General features: G+C 31.7%; 1 protein-coding gene across 3 annotated transcripts in view; it reads right to left on the minus strand.

Annotated features, from left to right (window-relative positions):
* Positions 1–12,381: 12,381 nt before the first annotated feature.
* Positions 12,382–19,847, minus strand: part of LOC145246725 (uncharacterized) — a 44,106-nt gene continuing 36,640 nt past the window's right edge. For all 3 annotated transcript variants that reach the window (XM_080108474.1, XM_080108476.1, XM_080108475.1), the window contains exons 4-5: positions 15,586–15,993; positions 12,382–12,852 (exon numbers count right to left, since the gene is read on the minus strand). In XM_080108474.1, the coding sequence (XP_079964600.1) occupies positions 15,604–15,993 (390 nt within the window). In that variant the 3' untranslated portion in view covers positions 12,382–12,852; positions 15,586–15,603. The remainder of the gene's footprint in view (positions 12,853–15,585; positions 15,994–19,847) is intronic.

The raw sequence follows: 19,847 nt of genomic DNA on the forward strand, positions 1-19,847 counted from the left end.
TGGATGTTAAGAAAGAGAGAAATAAAATGAGTTATATTATGGATTATAGTGTTTTATACCATCACAGAAGGGGAGATAATTCGGGTATAAAACACCTTGTGGTGGGTATATGTAAGTATGTAAAAAAAAATATAGATAATAATACAAATTTTAGCCCAATACTGCAGCCACTCAAGATCACCCAAAATCTTTATCCACTTCATTAGCTAAAAACTGTAAGAAAATGGCCATTCTCTATGAAAAAAAAAAAAAAAAATCCGACCAAAATGCACATAATGTTAATTTTTGCGTGATAAATTTTGTATTACCCAAAAGAAGAAATAGTTAACATTTTTTTTTTTTTTCAAAAGTTTTCTGTGTAGAACCAGATAGATTTCACTCGTTTTCTAGATCGATTGATCCTCTAAAAATATATTTATCAAATGAACCCTAATATTTTGTAGTAGCAGCAGTGACTACAAACAACCAAAGCAGCAACAATTCACAGATTTATCATTTTAATAATATGTTTAATTTCTAAACTTGGCACTGATTGGTGCATTTAACTTAATCAATCAGAGGCCATCTTTCATGTGAGCGAGTATAAAAAAAATAAGACACTTCCTTTTTTTCTCATGAGATAGGACTGACATCATCCACATTGCTTATACCAACCCTCTTGTTTCTCTCATTTGGAACCTCCTTGAGCCTCTGACTCTAGGTTTGACTTTGATAAGACATAAGGATTCATTATGGCTACCGCTACATATGTGAATTTAATGCAACACACACACATACTTACACCCACATGGGCATGGTCTAGCTTTGACAACTGTCTACTGCACAAACATTCTTTATATCAGGTTGTTGCATAAGTTCCCGCCGTTTCATAAAACATTTTTTTCTAAAACATGTTTTGATATTTGGCAAAGTGTTATATATCATTAGAAAGCACGTATTCTGTTCTACAAGATAATGGTAATCGTTTTTTGCTCATAACTTTTTTCGTTTTTCAGAACTGTCAAATGTACCGTCAAGTAGATAAAAAAAATCACATTTTCAACACCTTCTTTTCGCCTTTAATTAAAGTCAAAAATCGAGTGAAGTGACCAAGGATATTTGTGCTGTATGTAGAGTAAAGACTATAGCCGAGAGAACTGTTTGAGATTGGTTTACCAGATTCAAACAGAGTAATTTTGACCTCAATGACGCTCCTCGTTCCAGAAGACCGATCAAGATAGACAAAGGGTTCTTTTGAAGGAAGATGGCCATTAGACACGTACAGAATTGGGTGAAAAGATGAAGTGTGATTTTAAAACAATTTCACACCACCTTCGGTCGATGTGATTCACACAGAACTTGGAGCTTGGGTCCCATACGAACTTACTTTTGCTGTTAAAATTCGTTGATTTTCTTTAAAAAAAAAACAACAACAAAAACGGCGGGAACTTATGCAACAACCTAATATATGAACTCTTCATTACTACGGAACATTCATTTAACAACACATTGACCTTCAAACCTTTTGTTGTCAGCCATTTTTTTTTTTTACTAACACTCTTCTTTCATTTTTTCTTTTTACATGTTAACGAATATGACTCAGTAAAGTTGCTTTAAATGTTACAATTAGACTTTATTTTACAATTCTATGTTGGCTGTTAAACTTAATTTCTAGACAAAAATTATTTTCTTTCCACTAATTTAATAACTCCCAAATCCAAATTGAATTGTGACCATATGTTCAATTATGCATGCATGCTGTTGGAGAAATATATGAATCATTAATTTCCTCCTAACTGTGGATGAAATAGCAACTTATATCCAATTGTATACAATTAGGGAATTATTTCGCTTTGTGATAAGTATTTTATTTAGACACTAAATAACAAATAATTGGTAGTTTGTTAAATTTTTCTAAAACTAAAAACTATAAAAAAAAAAAAAAAAAAAAAAAAATAATGCCAACGAAAATGATATGTCATATTTATAGTAACTGATTCCCGGGCACAACACAAAATTATCCTACACTAAAGTCTATTTTTCTCATCTCTTTATACCTTGATTTTTCATTTCAACTTCTTTCAAATCAACTATCTATTCCAGCCTCGTTCTAATTATGAACTTGAAATTATTTTAATAATTAACTTCATAGTTACGATTATCTAAGAGTGATATTGCTTGTCAGAGTCCTGTCTATGAATTACATAGCATTTGTGGACTTTATTTACGAAGTATATGCTTACAAAACAAATTAATCTATAAATATCTGAAGCTATTAAGTGTGAGTTATTTCCCTTGGACCTTTTGGACTTATGAGTTATCTCCCTTGAACTAGTGACGAGAATTTTATTTACCACTTTTGAAAAGCCATCGCACTGGCTTGAGACGTTTCAGGCGGCGATTAGCAATAAATTTAATCCCTTCAAAGAGAAGGTACAGCCTGGACAACATAAGACTGAACAGAAACATGTTTTATTGTGGCACATATCAAGTGGAGTTCTTCCATGTCTAAGGCGATGTTGTGTTGAAAGACGATTGAAGTGACGAAAGCAGAGAAAAGGAGTTAAAATAGACGGAATCTACTTGGCAGCTGCTTTCTGGTATTAAAATTAAAAACTGACGAGCTGTGTTCATAAACAAAATAGCACCGTATCATTTTAGACCGCTTAGATTTGGGCAATTTAAAAAAAAAATTTCATTGGTTTGTAAACGTAGGCATTAGTCATGCAGAAAATATACGAAGAAGTGATTCTAGTCTTAGATTTTTTTTTAAAACATTTTCTTAAGAGAGTTAGTTCTTGAAAAATCTATATATATATAAAAGCGAAAATGTATGTTCGCTTTTTGTGTATGTCCAAGAAAGGCTTTTTTCAGAGAAGCGGTCAGTCAGTTCACAACTTTTTAAAACTTTTTATATCACATGTAAATCGTAATATTTCACAGATAACAACGGAGCTCGCCTGTCTATTTAATTTGCTCGACTTTGAGAAGATAAATATTCAACAGTTTTCGTTCACCGCATGTAGGTTAAGCCTTTTCCTATAATGTTTCCCCCTACCCCCACCGTCTTGGGGGGGGGGGAAGAAGCATTCCCGCACTAAATGAAATGCTACCCCGCAGTCAAATGTTGACCTCATTAAGTCATTAAACCGTGCACCTGCTAATTTAAGTAATTAAATAAATTCAAACGTCTTTCTGTTAGCATCTCGCGGTGGGGCAATGGTTAACGTCGCACGTTTTTTTTTTTTTCACACTTTAATTTACAACTTTGGCTCAAGGGTTCAGGTTCGATCCTCATACTTACCTACCAAAACATTTTTTTTTTTTTTGTACATTTCATACATAATATTAAATTATTTTAATTATAATACATTTAGCATGTCATAATCTTTAAAATATACAAATTTTGAACCACTGCATATCGCTTTTCTAAAAAAAAAAATTGATTTCATCTGAAGTACACGTTTACCTAAGAAAAAGAAAAAAAATTTTGAAATAAACTATTTAAAAAAATATGGTGTATTTACCGAATTTAAACTAACTTTTGCCAAATTAAATCTAAAACTTAGGTCAGGGTAAAAAGGTTTTATTAAAATTCTGTATAAATACCCAAAATATTTTCAAAGTAAAAGAAAATACATCATAAAAAAGTTTTATTTGATTATTTGTAACAAAATTTCTAATTATAAAAACCGGTTTGATTTTCTTATATACGGCATAATCACATTGATACACCGGTTCCCACTGAATCACTGAAGTTAAGCAACGTTGAATCTAGTCAGTACTAAATGGGTGATGATTTGGGACTTCCAAGTGCTGTATGTGCTCCCTGCTTATCTCGGCATTATTTCCAATCGTCCTGGACTTTTCCTTGCCACTGGACACAGTTTCGATTCAGGAGAGGGGTGGTTAAGGATTGCACAACGCTTGCCACACAATTACATGCACATCTGCCCCTATAGGGGCATCGATTAATAATTAAAAAGATGTTTGTCAACTGGTGTATTTATTTAATGCACAACTTCTTAGCGAAATTTGAGTTTATGATTCAAATTTCCTACATTCTATGATAATCTTTGAATATTCTCCGTAGCCCATGATTTCTATTCAGAATGATCTTCCTGTCTCTATGAGATTTTAGTGTCCATAATTGACAACAGAATACAATTATGAATTTTTTAGGGGAGGAACGTACTACTTGAATTCTTCAGATTACTGTACTGTTTAGTGATTTTTTTTCCTCACAAAGAAAATTAACATGGCGGCATAAGATGGCTTTTTCACGTGTACTTTGAATTCAATATTCAATTTTTTCTGTGGTTGCCTACAAACACTATAATAAGTGCTCCCCCCCCCCACATCCAATTTTTTGTTCATTTCAAAATAGTGATGTTTACATCTAGAAACAAGTGGGTTTATAGCTCCTAAAATTCATAGTAGAGACTTCTACTCAGCCATGGCTAATTGAGCGAGAGCATGCTGCCCCTGTGGGTTGAATGAATGGTAAGATTCACCTGAAGAAGGTCGGGGGTTACACTGACTGAAACAGTGTACAAATAACATTCCAGATGAGAACAGTAGTTCAAAGAATCCAAATTTTTAGTTTTTCAACAACAAAAGAACGTCATTATTTTAGAATGACATTTATTTAAATACTTCATTGTTTTTTTTTTTTTTACTTATGGGTACAGAAATGAAATTAGGTTAGTCAATTAAGGGGGGGGGGGAATCACAATCTCATAATAACATGAAATGGGAGGTAACTGAAGTATGGCTAAAACGTTTAATGTTATTTGTTGGTTCTGCGTTAGTTACCTCCCTTTACATGACAAGTAACGCTGCAGACACCTTTTCATGCAAATGTTTCTCTCAAACGAATAAAAATCAAAACGTTTTTTTGTAAAGTTATTTAAAAAAAAAAAAAAAAAAAAATTACAACACTAAGAATGTTATGTTTCTTTTTTATTAAATGAATAAATTTACTTCAATTAAAAAAATGATTTATTCATCTAATAACAATAACATTATTCGGGGAAAATAACTTTACGAAATGAAGTCTTTTCTAGTCTTGTTTGTTTTATTTGTATATGTTTTTAAGTTTATCGATACGAAATATTTATGATAAAACACTGAGGATTTGTTATTCTAAATCTTTGAAATATTGAATAAAACCGCACATTTTTAGATAACTAAAATCTTTAAGGGAGTTCAATTTTCTCTGTAACTTTAAAATAAACTTTCTACTTTATATTTCTAGCAGCTTTTCAGAAAAATGATCTGCTTTCTACTAATCGTTCACTAACAAATTTTATTGTGAACAAAAAAAAAAAAAAAAAAAAAAAAAGCTACACTTTTATGTGCTTTAATTACAGTGTGTTATCTAAATTATTGATGGGACGATTCAAATCATTTTACCAATTCTGTTTTAAATTCCCCAATTCTGAATCTTTATATTTCTAAAAATTTAATTATAGAATTATTTTCGGATTACTGTAAAAATCCACACATTTTATTTATCTTCTCTTCAGGGGGTTAAACACAAGGTCAAGTACAGATTTTACGAAACTTGGAACACCCAGATTTTTAGTCTGTATTGAGAGCCACTAAGCCACTATAATCCCCAAAGAAACCGTGTGATGTGTACATATATTTTTGCAAAAGTGTAAATAGATTGGGAGAAATATGGGGGGGGGGGGGCGCAGATCTTTCTATTTTTTTTTTTCTCTCTCTCAAATGAATAATTGATTGAAAATAGTGAGACAGCTAAAGATTCATTTCTCTTTTAAAACAAAACTAATTTGCAGTAGTTTGGTATAAGTGGAAAAAAATGTTATTTTAATCTTTTCATAAACAATTGGACGTAATTGATAAGGAACTCTTAGGTAAAAAGAAATGTAAATAATAGACTAATAATTTAAAAAGCAAATACTACAAAGAGGAGGAAAAAAAAAAAAAAAAAAAAAAAAAAAAAAAACACGGAAAACTGTCCCCCTTTTGTCTATTTTTTCCCTTATCAAAAATTACAAAGCATATCATTTGATCACCACATTTTGTGTTCTACCTTCTACGAAAATGTATGCTTCCAAAACTCAAATTGACATGTTATATTTGATAGGTTAATAAAAATCTAACCGTAATGTGTAACTAAGTGAAAGGTAATTATTTTAGGAATTAACTCACTTCCTAGTTACGATTAAGAGTGATATTGCTTGTCAGAGGCCTGTCTCTGGACTACATAGAACTTAGCATTTGCGGACTTTTTAATAACAAAGCATATGCTTAAAAAACAAATCCATCTATAAATATTTGAAGATATCAAGTGTGGCTTTTGAGTTATTCCCCTTGAACCCTTTGGACTTATCTCCCTTGAACCAAAGTCGAGTATTTTATTTACCACTTTTCAAGTGAGACAAGATCAAGTGCTGTTTTGAAAAGCCATCGAACTGGCTTGAGACGCCTGAGGCGATTAACAATAAATTAAATCCTTTGCGAAGAGAAGATAAAGCCTGGGAGGATGGACCACATAAGACTGAAAAGAAGCATATATGTTTTGCTGTGGCATGTATCAAGTGGGGTTCTTCAATGTCTAAGGCGATGTGTTGAAAGACGATCGAAATGACGAAAGCAGAGAAAAGGAGTTAAAATAGATGGAATCTAATTGGCGGCTGCTTCTGGTATTAAAATTAAAAACTGACGAGCTGTGTTCATAAACAAAACAGCACCTCATCATTTTAGACTGCTTAGATTTGGTCAAATTTATTTTAAATTTCATTAGATTGTAAATGCGGGCATTAGTCACGCAGAAAATATACAAAGAAGTAATTCTAGTCTTAGACTAATTCTTGCTTCAGCAGCAACTTTTAAAATTATAAAAACTTCTTTTGAAAAACTTAATTTATAAGGAAGGTCATTGGTGTAATTTCACTTCACAATATTAGTTTAATTGACCACGTACTATAATTTTACCTTATACTGCCTGGGGCTCAATTTGGTGCATCTTTACTCTAGTGTGTCTTAAACAAAAATCAAAAAAATCATCTTGGAGAAAAAGCATTATTTACTTCCAGGTCATGCTGAAATTAGTATCAATTCCAAAAGGACGAAAAATTTTCCAGTAGAAAAATAATGAGTAATAACACAATTTTTCAAATTTGCAATTTCATGATAAAACTTATTCAGCCTAAAATTCAAGATGGATGCCCAAATCTGTCTACGACAATCTTAAAAGAAGGAAAAAAAAAAAATACTCGTTTGTTTTCTCTAAAATTTGAATTTTAGACAATAACAAGTCTGCATAATGCAAAAAAGCCTTTGACAAAGTCTGTCATGAAGGGATTATAATGAAAATTAAATCGTATGGTATAACTGGACAAACACTAAATATAATTAGATCCTTAGACAGTAGGGCCATCCAAGTTGTTATTGGTGGATGTACATCCAAGCAGCATGACATTAATGTGAGAGTGCCTCATGGGTCGATCCTTGGACTACTATAATTCTTGATATTCATCAACGACCTCCCTGATAATAGTGTCCGAGATGGGTATATTTGCTGATACAATGCTCTATAACATGCACAAGAGAAGAACGGATGTACATAAATCTAAGACAATGGCAGAATCGTTAGAAAATTACCTCCAGATGGTAGTGGAATGGGGCCCACAAATGGATGGTAATAGTTAATGCTAGTAAAACTAAGCTGCTCTCCTTTAACAATTAAAAGACGCCTCTCCAATATATCCATGACAAATCACTACCTGAGAATTCTTCCTTCAAACTCTTTGGCCTAACATTTGCAAGCAATATGAACTGGAACAAATACAATGAAGACATTGCTAAGAAGGTGGGTTCCCTCTATCGAGCTAGAAGACTACTCACGCTTGAGAGTATCTTGAACCTCTACAAGACCACCATTCAGCCATGCATGGAGTATTGTTGCCACATCTGGGCTGGTACATCTACCACTAGCTTCTTCAATAGGGTTCAAAAAAAGTTTTCAATCTAATAGGTCCCACTTTGGGTCCAATCCCTGTGCCATTGCCACAATGTTACATCTGCGCCCGTTTCAAATATTTTAACGGAATATGCTCTGATAAACTTGTTGCATTTGTGATTCCCCCCCAATGTACATATCCTCGACAAACCTGCTAAGCAACAAAACCTTACCTCTTCACTTGAGGTCCCGAAATATCAGAAAAGTTTCTACTCTAATAGTTTTTTTTCCTTCAAAGAACTAGACTTTGGAATTCCCTTTCTGCTATCTTCTTTCCTGCCTGAACTGATATGCAGAAGTTTAAATGTAACCTAAACGAACATCTTGTTAATCCTTCTTAGGCCTGGTCCCAAATAGCTATAAGGGGCTACTATTTGGAACCAGATCCTAGGAAGGATTAACAAGATGTTCGTTTAGGTTGCATTTCAAGTGATATGCCTTGTTAGGGGAGAATGAGAGTTGTTAAGAAAAAAAAAAAACTTTTATACCTTACCTACCCATCAACTTATTTTTTGCTTCATCTTTTCTGCCTTCTATCAGTGAAGGAGAAATCCTTCTAGAAGGAGGCAATTCTAATTTTTGTCCCAATTTTTTCAGGGAACAGGATCTCTGCTCTTGACATCTTGTATAAAAAGGATGTTTAAAGTTTATTTTTGTGCCAGAAAGTTCAAACCATATTTGAACTTCTTTATTTGATATTAATATGTAATGGTTTTATCTTTCAAATTGTTTTGCCAACCAGTTCAAATATGGAAACTGAATATCAAAGAACTCATGCCAAAGTGTAGACTTCTAACATGTAGACGTGAGAATATTTTAATTCACCGATTCATTCATACCTAATTGAACTCCACACCAAACCTTTTAAAATGTTCGAAGTTTCCTTTTGTTTCACCTCCTTTTACAAAGTTTAGCAATAATGGGGACTGTAAAAAAAAAAAAAAAAAAAAAAAGCCCACACGAAAGATCAACAGCATAAAAAAAATAAAATAAAAGCAAGTCTTTTGTATTTAGCTTTTTCTATCCTGACAAGCATCAGTGATAATTAAATAAAACTGTTCATTTCATAAACAGTTACGAATTTTCACTTTATCTTCTTAACATGCTTGCATTGTTCTTTAGAGGATTAGCAGTACATTTCTCTTGTGGCATCTTGAAGGCGCAGTGACAGAGGGCTCACTCAATCTGATCAACCTCACAGTTTGTAATTCCAGATCCCCCAACCATTCCATGTTAGGCACGTCCATTGATGAACTACTGAATTCAGGAAATAGTTGCAAATCTATTTGCTTGTTTACAAATTTTTTTTTTAAATTTCAACTTTAAATTTTGGAAAGCATCTGCTCTCACAAAGTTAAAAGGAAGTGACTCACGAGTTATTTCCCTTTGATTAATATTTATAAAGGTGATCAGAATACTCAGGCAAAAACTGGGGGAGACGAGAGTTATGTTTGATAATGGTTTGCTGCTTAATTCTTATCAAGTCTCTCGGATTAAATGGGATTAGTTTCACTATTGCCTTATATTATTGATCCCTATTTAACCAGCTGTTGATAATAAACAGATGAACCATTAAAAATAAATTCTAAATGCAAATCCTCTAAAAATAATTTAGATTAGAGGAGGATCAGACTCATAAATTTAATGTATAATGATCCCGTTTTCCAAGTGTGTTTTAGAGCAATTAGTATTCCAAATTTTTTAATCTTTTCAATTTTATTATATAAATATAATATAAATTATGTTACCACTAAATCCCACTGCCTAAAAATGCTTCTTTTGAAGCCGTCATACCAATAACTTTAATTTAGAGTGACAACCCCCACCCCAAAAATCTCCTTTAACCAACTTTAAGTCTGAATGATGCACACTTGAAAATAAAAACACTTCCATCAATCCTAAGGCCGATTGGCAAGCCCCCCCCCTCCATAATTGTACAAACTGTTATAAACTGCATAACTGTCTCTACTAAGATGCATAGAATTTTTTTTATATATATATAAATATAAAACCATATATATATATATATATATATATATATATATATATGTGTGCGTGTGTGTATGTATGTATGTTCCTGTCCATGTAATGCATAATTATGTTGATGTGCACATCTTTGTGCTGCCTTACATGCTCGTGTATTTTGTTTTATGCTTATATTTGTATATGTGTGCATATATATATATATATATATATATATATGCATTTACGTGTGTGTGTATATGGTATGTGTGTACATGTGCGCATATGGGTATACGTATGCATGCATGGACCTGTACATGTCATTGCATGCATATGGATATATATGCGTGTGTGCATGCATGCATATCTGTTTATGCATATTATTTATATATGCATTATATGTATGGGGGGTGCATATATTCTATACATTTGGTCGTTGAATATGACTATGTATGCGTATATATGGGTGTTAATTGTGCATGCATATATATACCTGCACCCTTATGCACATGTTTTTTTATGTAAAAAAGCTACTATTGGTCTATGGTTTAAATATAAATATTATTAATGTTTTATAAATATTGTCATTATTATCAATACACAACACGGTGACTTTCGAGCCAAAAGCACATACATTTAAGTACCTGCTCTGATATTATCCTCGGTCTGTGCATGATAATTCCTTCAGGAGCAAGACTATTTGTATTCTCATTTAATTATTAACTATTATTAATTTTATTATTATTCATTTATTTATCTATATTCGTCCCATCTTTGAAGGAGAGACGGAATTTACTCACCATTAAAAAAGCCGACATTGTTTCTAACTGCCCTCTTCAGTAGTTTTATTATTATTATTCATAACTAATAATTACATTATTTTTACCATTTAACAATTTAATTTCTATCCATTATACATATTGAAATCAATTGCGTCTCATTTTTGCCGTTTGAATTAAATGCTTTTACGTTGCAACATTAAAAAAATATTTAAAAAAAAAAAAAAAACAACAAAAAAAAAACAATTTCTTCCACAAACGGCTAAAATGATTCACGTGAACTTTTTCGAACATGATTGCTAGGAATGAACGCTGTCCATGCTACAAATCTCCAGTTCTTTCAATGGTTTTCTTTTCGATACTTTTTTGTGACTAGGAACGGAGGTCCGCTTGAAATATAAAAAATAATAAAAATATTAAATACAAAAAGTAACATCGTTTTTCATGCTTCAAAAAACCCTCATAATCTTTAAATCACTATCCTAGAAACATACGTGGACTTTTAACATTAAAAAAAAGTTTAGAAAGTTATTGGTCTATTTTTCAATGAATATAATAACACTTGTGCAATCCGAATGTTTAAAGTTGCTCAGTTTCTTGATATAAAAAATATTTTTGAACTTTTTATTTTCAGCGATGTAGACAGTGGCTTGATGAGAACTCTTGGCCCAACAACCAGGGTTAATTTTGGTTGGTTTTGGTTTCGACCAAGATTTGTCGGGCAACGCTGCTGCTTTTTCGATCCTCTTTGCTTGGTGAGCTTGTCCCTCAGTCTTATATCTAAAAGTTTGGCAGGTGCTCTGCTCCCACGGCAACCATTCTAATTGGTTGAATGCTGAAAGTTTGGTTGCAGTTGAATCTTGATCAATCAGAATCGATTTTCTGCAGAAATTCTGCTCCGGCTTTATTTTGATAAATTCGAAAAGGACTCCATCAATTTTGCTTTATAATCTCAGACTAAGATAAAACTTGTATAAAAATGAGATTTTAGCAATGACTCCTGTAACAATGTCAATCTACAATACCAAAGAAATATTGCAATATATAATTTTTTAAACAATCCTAGATTTAGATTTTTTTCCCTTTTTTAATGAATATGAAATTATGGTATTGCAACATTTATGTTCATTTACTGCAGATTACTTTTAAACCATTAATTTCTGGAGATTTTCAGTGTCATATGAGAATTCCTTACATAAAGTATACTTATATGGCAAATTTCCTTGTTAAAACAAAAAATATACCAAGATATAACATTTTACTGAAAAAGTAGTGTTAAAAAAAAAATAAATAAATAAAAAATTTTTAAAAAAAAGTGAAACAGTCTTTAAGAGAGAAAAATAGACATGCATGTGAAGCACAAATAGTTATAATTTCCTTATTTTTGGTAAAATTTTAAAGATACTTAGAACATCAATATATACATATATTTAGCATTTTTTTTAATGTAGGCAAGTCATTTTGAAAGTATCACATAGGCTTACCCTAACTCAATAAAAAGTAGATATAATACAAATTCAAAGACAAAGTTTAAATTTCATATACATTATTTATTAAATTGTCGGTTATTAGAATAACCATGATTGAGAAAAAAAAAAAAAATCAAATTAAGAATTCCGTTACTAAAAATTCAGACATTTTTTCTTTCAAAATTTTTGGGAAACAAAATGTTAATGAAAAGATTTTTATTTAATGAAAAGAAAAAAAAAAATTTGAAGGACAGTGATTCATACATTTTGCTTGGTTGAACCAATATAGGGAGAGAAGTCTTTTTCAATCATAGATATATATTTTTAAATAAACAGTTATGTTAGTGAGGTGATTCTGTTAATTAAGAAAAATGGTAAAATTTTGAAGTGATTGAAGGAGACGTTTTTCTTTCTTTAATCTCCCAACGAATGGGTAAACGTTTTGAAATGTAGATGTTATTATACTTTGATAGAACTTTGAGAAAATGGGTAAAAAATACACATCCATACACACGTACATGCATGCACACAGCCAAAACGGACGATTAGTGAAAGATCTGTCGTAGACCAATGGAGATAGGGGCAGAAACACCACAAAAATACGATGAAAAATCCTGGTCTTCAGCCATGAAGAATTGGAAATGGCATAATACAAATATTTTGTTGCCACCTGTAAAAATAAAAAAAAAAAATAAAAGGTCAATAAAATTAAAGGAAGCAACAGTATGATTAAAAGATGTGGAAGAAAGATTCTTCCAAAATTATGTATAGATGATAATTATTTTTAAATTATGACAAACAGAATTTAAAGCAAGGGGGGGCACAAAAACAAAACACATGCGGCCATCTTGGAAATCCGATCATACTGGCATAATTTACTTATTTTAAGTTTTTTTTCTTCAGATTTCATGCATAATACTTAATAGATTTTAACCATCAAAAGGTTTGTCAGGTGGAGAAAAAAATTGCCTATAACATTCCATCCCTCAACACAAATCCCAATAAATATTAGATCAGAATTTTCCTTCTTCCAGATTAGTTGCTCTGTCCTATTTCACTTATATATAAAAATACTTGAATCATACAAACAATATCCATACAAATACAAGACACTGGTTACATTTTCATTTACTCTATTGTTTATATATTAATGATAAATAATTTATATACACATGTTAAGTGACCTACAAGAAGAGAGAGATTGCTTCGTATATAAACATGGCAACTATTAGTTTCTTATGATTACTTGCATATGTTTGAACTTCGTTTATTATTCTAACACTCAACTGCAGTTTCATGAAACATCTAATCAAAAGATTTGTTCCAATGGAGATACTAACATTCAGTTTATACACTTCTCTTATTCTGAATAGCAGATGTGTTGCTGCAGAGGCAAGATCACTGACATTGAAAATGTCAATTTGGTTTGGTTGTTTTATAGCATGTCAACATTTTCTAATTATTTAATGTCAAATCCAGTAATTTTGGTAAAATGTTTTTATTCTTCAAGTTTATATTTTAAAATATTTAGTCATATTTGATTTGGTTTTGTAGAGAAAAAGGTTTTATTTTTGGCTTTGAAGAACATGATTGAGTTTTGCAAACAAAAAGGAAAAACAAAAAAATATCAATGTTTGATGCATTATGCATTTCAAACAGCCTGATCTTGTAGCACTAGTGATTGGATGTTGAATGCCGACATGAAGACATTTGTGACATCTAGCCACACTGAAGAGCCAGGATACAGAAAAACAACTCTTTGGCTTGTTGGTTAGGAGTAAAGTGTGGTATTAGATATCCGTCTGTACAGGAGCCATCCTTCTAGACTGAGGCAATTTTTATTTCTGTTCCAATCCAGCTGAATTTTCCTCACATTAAAGTTTGCACTTATACTATTGCATTTTGTACAACAAGTACTCCTTGTAAAAGTAAGAGTACTATTTCCGCATTAAAATATTGGCATTTTGTAGTTTTCCTTCTAAACAAGCATTGATGCCGTCGTTCAGTCTTGCAGCCAATAGATACCCCTGTAAAGGTAGTTGCGCATGTAATTGTGAGGCAAGTGTGGTGCACTCTCTAACCACACTTCTCCTGAATCTGCACTGCTCGAGTCCAGTGGCAAAGAGAGGTTCAGGATGACTGGAAATAATGCAGAGATACAGCACCTGGAAATTCCAAATGGTCACCCATTTTAGGACTGAACAGGCTCAATGTTGCTTAACTTTGGTCATCTGACAGGAACTAGTGTGTCCACGTGATTGTCATATACAAGAATACAGCTTAGTTTTTAGTATTTCACCCATAGCTTGGAGGAAGAGAAGGGGAAAGGAGATACCCAGCCCCAACCCATGGCATTCATGTTAACGACCTAACCAACCCAGTAACCATTGCATATTATTTTTATACATTAAAAATAATCAATAAAATTCTTACATGCTTTTCTTCAACCATACATAATTGAAGAAACCCGTTCTCCAAACGGTCATGTATTTTAATTATTTGAGGACACAAACAATAAGCATGCATGCATACACACACACAACTATAATCATATAAGTAATCATAAAATTGTTGGTTTCCTTCAGAGTTTATAGTGAAGCAAGAGTCGCACAATTACTAACTGCACATCTGACAAATTGCCCTACAAAGGGCTGTTTGCCCTACTATTTCAACCAGTGCTGAGGCAGAGGAAAACAAATGAATGGATTGCAAAAAACATTAAAATGAATGAATATATTTGTTCAATCTCTAAGGAAGGGAGGGAGGGCAGGGGGAGGCTTATGATTTGCTATGCAAGTAAAATGTTACCTTCTGGCTCTAAATTTCTGATAAGATTTTGGTTAAAAGATCAGTCGATTATGTTAAATATGGACCGTATTATCATTGCCATATTTAGGTTACGTAAACCATAAAGAGGAGCAAAAATGCACTATTCTATCGCCATAACTCTGAATTCATAATGAAACCGCAGCAGCTGGCAACTGGCAAACAGTATCTTTCGTTTAAATTGTCAAGAGAAAATACAAAATAGTTAAAAAGCACCCTCCACACACAATGTTAGAATGAGTTTTTAAATAACGTTATTTCACATCTCTGAATTTGCTATTCAGTATCTGTAAACTGCACGAGTACTTTAATTGTAATTACCATACCATGACTTTATTATGATTATGTTATTTTTTTTATTTTTTTTTTTTTAACTGTTTGTCAGCATTTTCAGTGTAACAAAAAAAATTTTTTTTTAGCACCTTCTGGTGGTTTATGCAACCTAGAATATACTAATAACATGGTCCTTATTCTGCATGAGTACCGAAAAATATGGTGATGGGAGTGGAGGCATTTTACATTATTCTTATACGGAACTAAAAAATTAAAATTGTTTTATGCAAAAGATTTTACTTACATAAATGAAAATGACGAGTTAACTTCTGAGGAATTTTTCAACTGCAAAGCTGATCCCTACGACCAAGAGACACACGACAAAGACAACAATTGGCCATTTTTTACCAACAGAAACATTCATCAGGCTGTGGCGTGGTGCCGGTGTGATTACTTCTTCAGCAATTGGTTTTACGCCCGGCTCACGTGAATCCGGAGTGGAATCATTGGGGGCAGGAGTTGCATCTGGAACTGGTGTCTCTAACACATCGTTCTCTTTAATGAGTTCGGCTGATTCTTGTTCCTTAACATATTCCTCAATTATTTTCTGTTCTTCTTCCTCAGTGGCCTTGGCAGCAGCTCTCATTTCCATTCTTCGAGTTAAGACGGTAGAAACACTTTCTGAAACGGGCGTGAAGATGTCTGTTGTTTCCTACAGCAAAAAGAAAATTAGAGTTGACTTCAGTTAACCAATTCAAGATGGTGGTTAGATAACAGAATCAATTTAAGAAAAAGTTTTAATAAACTGATAAGAGTCTAGTAGAAAATGGCCATATTTGTAACTAAAAGGTTTAGTTCAGAAGTTTGTCACTGTTCAAATTTTAGAAAATGGATTAGAGCATGGGTTTATAAAAAATTTATTGAATTATTTTTGGATCTGAATTTATTAAAGGGTCTAAAAGTGTCCGAATATTGTAAGCCTTAGCTATAACTAGTATTCCAGCAATTATAAAAAAGGATAAAAAAATAAAAAAAAAAAAAAAAAAAAAAAACCATATATATATATATATATAACACCAACACCTCATAATTTGAAAATATTGCTTAATTGATAATATTCTGAAAAAGAGAAGAAAAAAAAAAAAAAAAAAAAAAAAAAAGTACTGTACTGATTTCGTACCTGTAAAATAACTGAGAATTATAATGAATCTGTTTTTGTTGTGAATTTCTGCAAGGAAAGGGAAGTTGTTTGGCTAAATTAGACTAACTCAAGAAAAGAGAGAAGAAGAAGAAAAAAAAAAAAAAAAAAAAAAGCAAATTTTTTCATTTTAGATTTGTCAACAGAGCAACACGAAATAAATAGGTTTTTCTCAAAAGTGCAACCACTTTAAGAATTAGAAAATAAAGTTTCAAGTAGGAAAAAACTTCTCCCTCTACTCCCAATTTAGAGGGAAAGAAAGAATGTGAAAAATGCTTCCAATTAACGCCATGTTGAATGTAGGCATTAGGTTTCCGTCTCCTGTTGATCCACAACAATACACGACAGCCTACAGGAGAAGGGCGGGAGAATACCATGGCAAAACGGGAAATAAATATAAGTAAACTTATGAATATCAGAAAGACCCTTCGTGAATTTATCTAAGCTTTGATGTTAATCGTCTCCTTATATATAACTGGATGGTTCGATTCTTTACTATGATACTTATTCTCCTTAATTCTATTGAAGATGCCTTTTAATTCACAATTTAAAGAGAAAAAAAAAAAATTATTTTATACAAATTTATGCTGACCAATTTTTACTGATTCTCATCCTCTGCTGAAAATCCATGTGTTAAGGATTATTCTTTATTTTAATTCATTCTTTGAATATTTGATTAAGAAATATTGCCATTTATTCAATTTCTTGTTAATTGCACTATCTAGTATATCAATCTTTTTATCATCGATAAGTTCTTTTTAGCCCATTAAAACCACACAATAGTTATAGGCCATTGACTTAGAATATTTTATGCCAAGTAGATGGTTAAATCGTACCCATTTTTGCATTATATGCTAATCCTTATTAATTCCTAACTGTGCATCAAACATGCCAGCATATTAGTTTGCTGCATCTTATAAAGGTCCATACAAAATTTCAGCCAGATCAAACCAGTAGTTTCAGAGAAAAAGTGGAGTAGACAGACTAAAAGATGGATATGGATATGTATATATATATATATATAAGCCTGACAAATTCTCATGAGAAGGAAACGTGGAATATTCTGTGTAGCTTAACTGCCATATATTTTCATAACTTACTACCTAGCTCTACCTATGTATTGAGCACTGTTGAAGTAAATACTGAAAATTTATGCATAAAATTATATCTTTGTATATTTATGTGATTAAATGAAGTAGTCATACACACACTTATCCACTTATTTATGTAAATAAAGATTTTTTAATAGGATTTTTGACAAAGTAAATGGAATGTTTACTTGAATCTCCCTTAAAAGTAAATTTGAGTAAATAGCAAGATTGACACTCGTCTTTGAATTCTTGTAAATTATAGCTTATTTTTATTTCACTAGTTTCTAAGAAAAATGACATTGAACACAGTAACAAGCCATAACTTAATAGCTAGCTATGAGGTAGAAAATATTTTCAAAAAATTCCTTGTTAAATTTGAATGAGAATTTATTTTTTTCTGAAAATCATTACACTGCATACGAACAATAGGGCATTACACATTGAAGTTGCTTATGACTTAAAAAAAAAACTAGTTATAGTCAAGTAAAGTTACCCTCCGTTTTGTGTGCCTGTTTCTGGAATAATCCCTTATGCTTTTTTCTCATCTCCGTATCTCACTTCTGCATGACTGGAATGATTTTTAAGGTTTATGATTTATTGAAAACACATTTTTGCAATCTTTAAGTCATGAACTATTTAGCTTATGAAGTATTACCAGTGATGGGACTGGTCATCACCAAAGCAGTAACAAAAAAACTTATTAACTGAAACTTTGGACAACTTTAGTACAATTCAATGGTTAGCACAGCAAACAAAATCCATCTAAAGTAAAGGAAGACTAATTTTATTCTTATAATTTTCAATAAATCACTTTGAAATACAAATACTGAATATAAAAAAAAAAAACCCACAAAAAACATAAGGAGCTAACTATTCTGAGTTCACACCGTTTCTGGAAACAGGTATGCACAAATCGTAGGGCGACTTTACTTGACTATAACCTTAACTATTGTTACGGTATGCATTTAAAATAGCTTTTATTTTCTAATGTTTCTCATAAACATATTTAAGTAGTTATGTTAATGTCCAAAAAACATAGAATTTGATTTAATGTAGAGTTGTGAAAGAAAATTAATAACTGAATATTCAAGAGAAACTGAAGCAAAATAATATTTTGTAATAAAAAAATTCTGACAAGATAACTTTATACATTAGATAAGCCAAATCAACAAGCAGGGGGCAGAGGAACAGACTACACAGTCAGCCTTATGTGCAAGCAAAAGGGGAGAAATGAGTGAATATTAATGACGTTAATTTTTTTTCTTAAATTCTATTTTAGTTTTATGGCACTAAATATTTAATTTCAATAAATATTCAATTAATGCTAAATGAAATAATTCAAACTCACATAAAGTTGTCTAATAATCTTAATATGGTGATTTTGAAACTTTATGGAAACCACTAAATTCCACATGAAAAGTTAAGTTTCATACTATTTGATGCAACCACAGGTATTTCTGTAGAGAACAAAACATGGTGTGTCTGTGATAAAAAAAAAAGAAAAAAATTATAAAACCGTCTTTATACTTTCAATTATTTCCCCTTCAATAAGTGATCGCAAATTATTAAGTGTGAATAAAGTGGAGAAAAAAAAAAAAAAAAAAAAAAAAATGTAACCTACTTTCCATGATGCTAGCAGTTTAGCCTGGCTTTGCTCGGGCCCTATGTACTGTTCATAACTTACCCTACGTGTGAATACACTTTATATAAGATTTCGAATGTATAAGAGTTTCCTTTGTGTTAGGCTAATTAACATTTGCGGAAATATAATTAAAAAAAACAAAAAAAAAAAAAAACAAACAAAACATGTGTACACACAGATTTAATTCAATACTAAAACTTTCCCGCCAAAAGTAGACTTTTCTTATCAAGTATCAAATGAATGCTGCAGCTTTATGTTCATCGATTGCTTGGTTGGTCCTGGGAAATAATGAATACTCTGAAAAGGGAGACTATGCAATAAGGAGTTGCTAGCATTACACAGTCAAAGTAAAATTATACCATCTCAAGAGATATTACGTCCAGAGGCAGAGAGGAAATGTAAGATAACTAGAAACAATGTAAGTTTTTTCTTGTAGATTGGTTATCCTATAGAAAGTGATATTACACCTCCAAAAAGTGTAGTATCCAATATTCTTAATCACATTACCCATCTGGTATACTCTGTTGCTTAACTTTGTGATCTGATAAATGCAATCAAATATAAGAGCCATAAGCTTATTCATAGTCAAGCATATACAACACAAAAATAAAGACAGAATTTATCTACCATGGAAG

The sequence above is a fragment of the Euprymna scolopes genome, chromosome 24 (assembly GCF_053919585.1).
Source record: "Euprymna scolopes isolate OS-2025 chromosome 24, ASM5391958v1, whole genome shotgun sequence".
NCBI classification, from domain to species: domain Eukaryota; kingdom Metazoa; phylum Mollusca; class Cephalopoda; order Sepiida; family Sepiolidae; genus Euprymna; species Euprymna scolopes.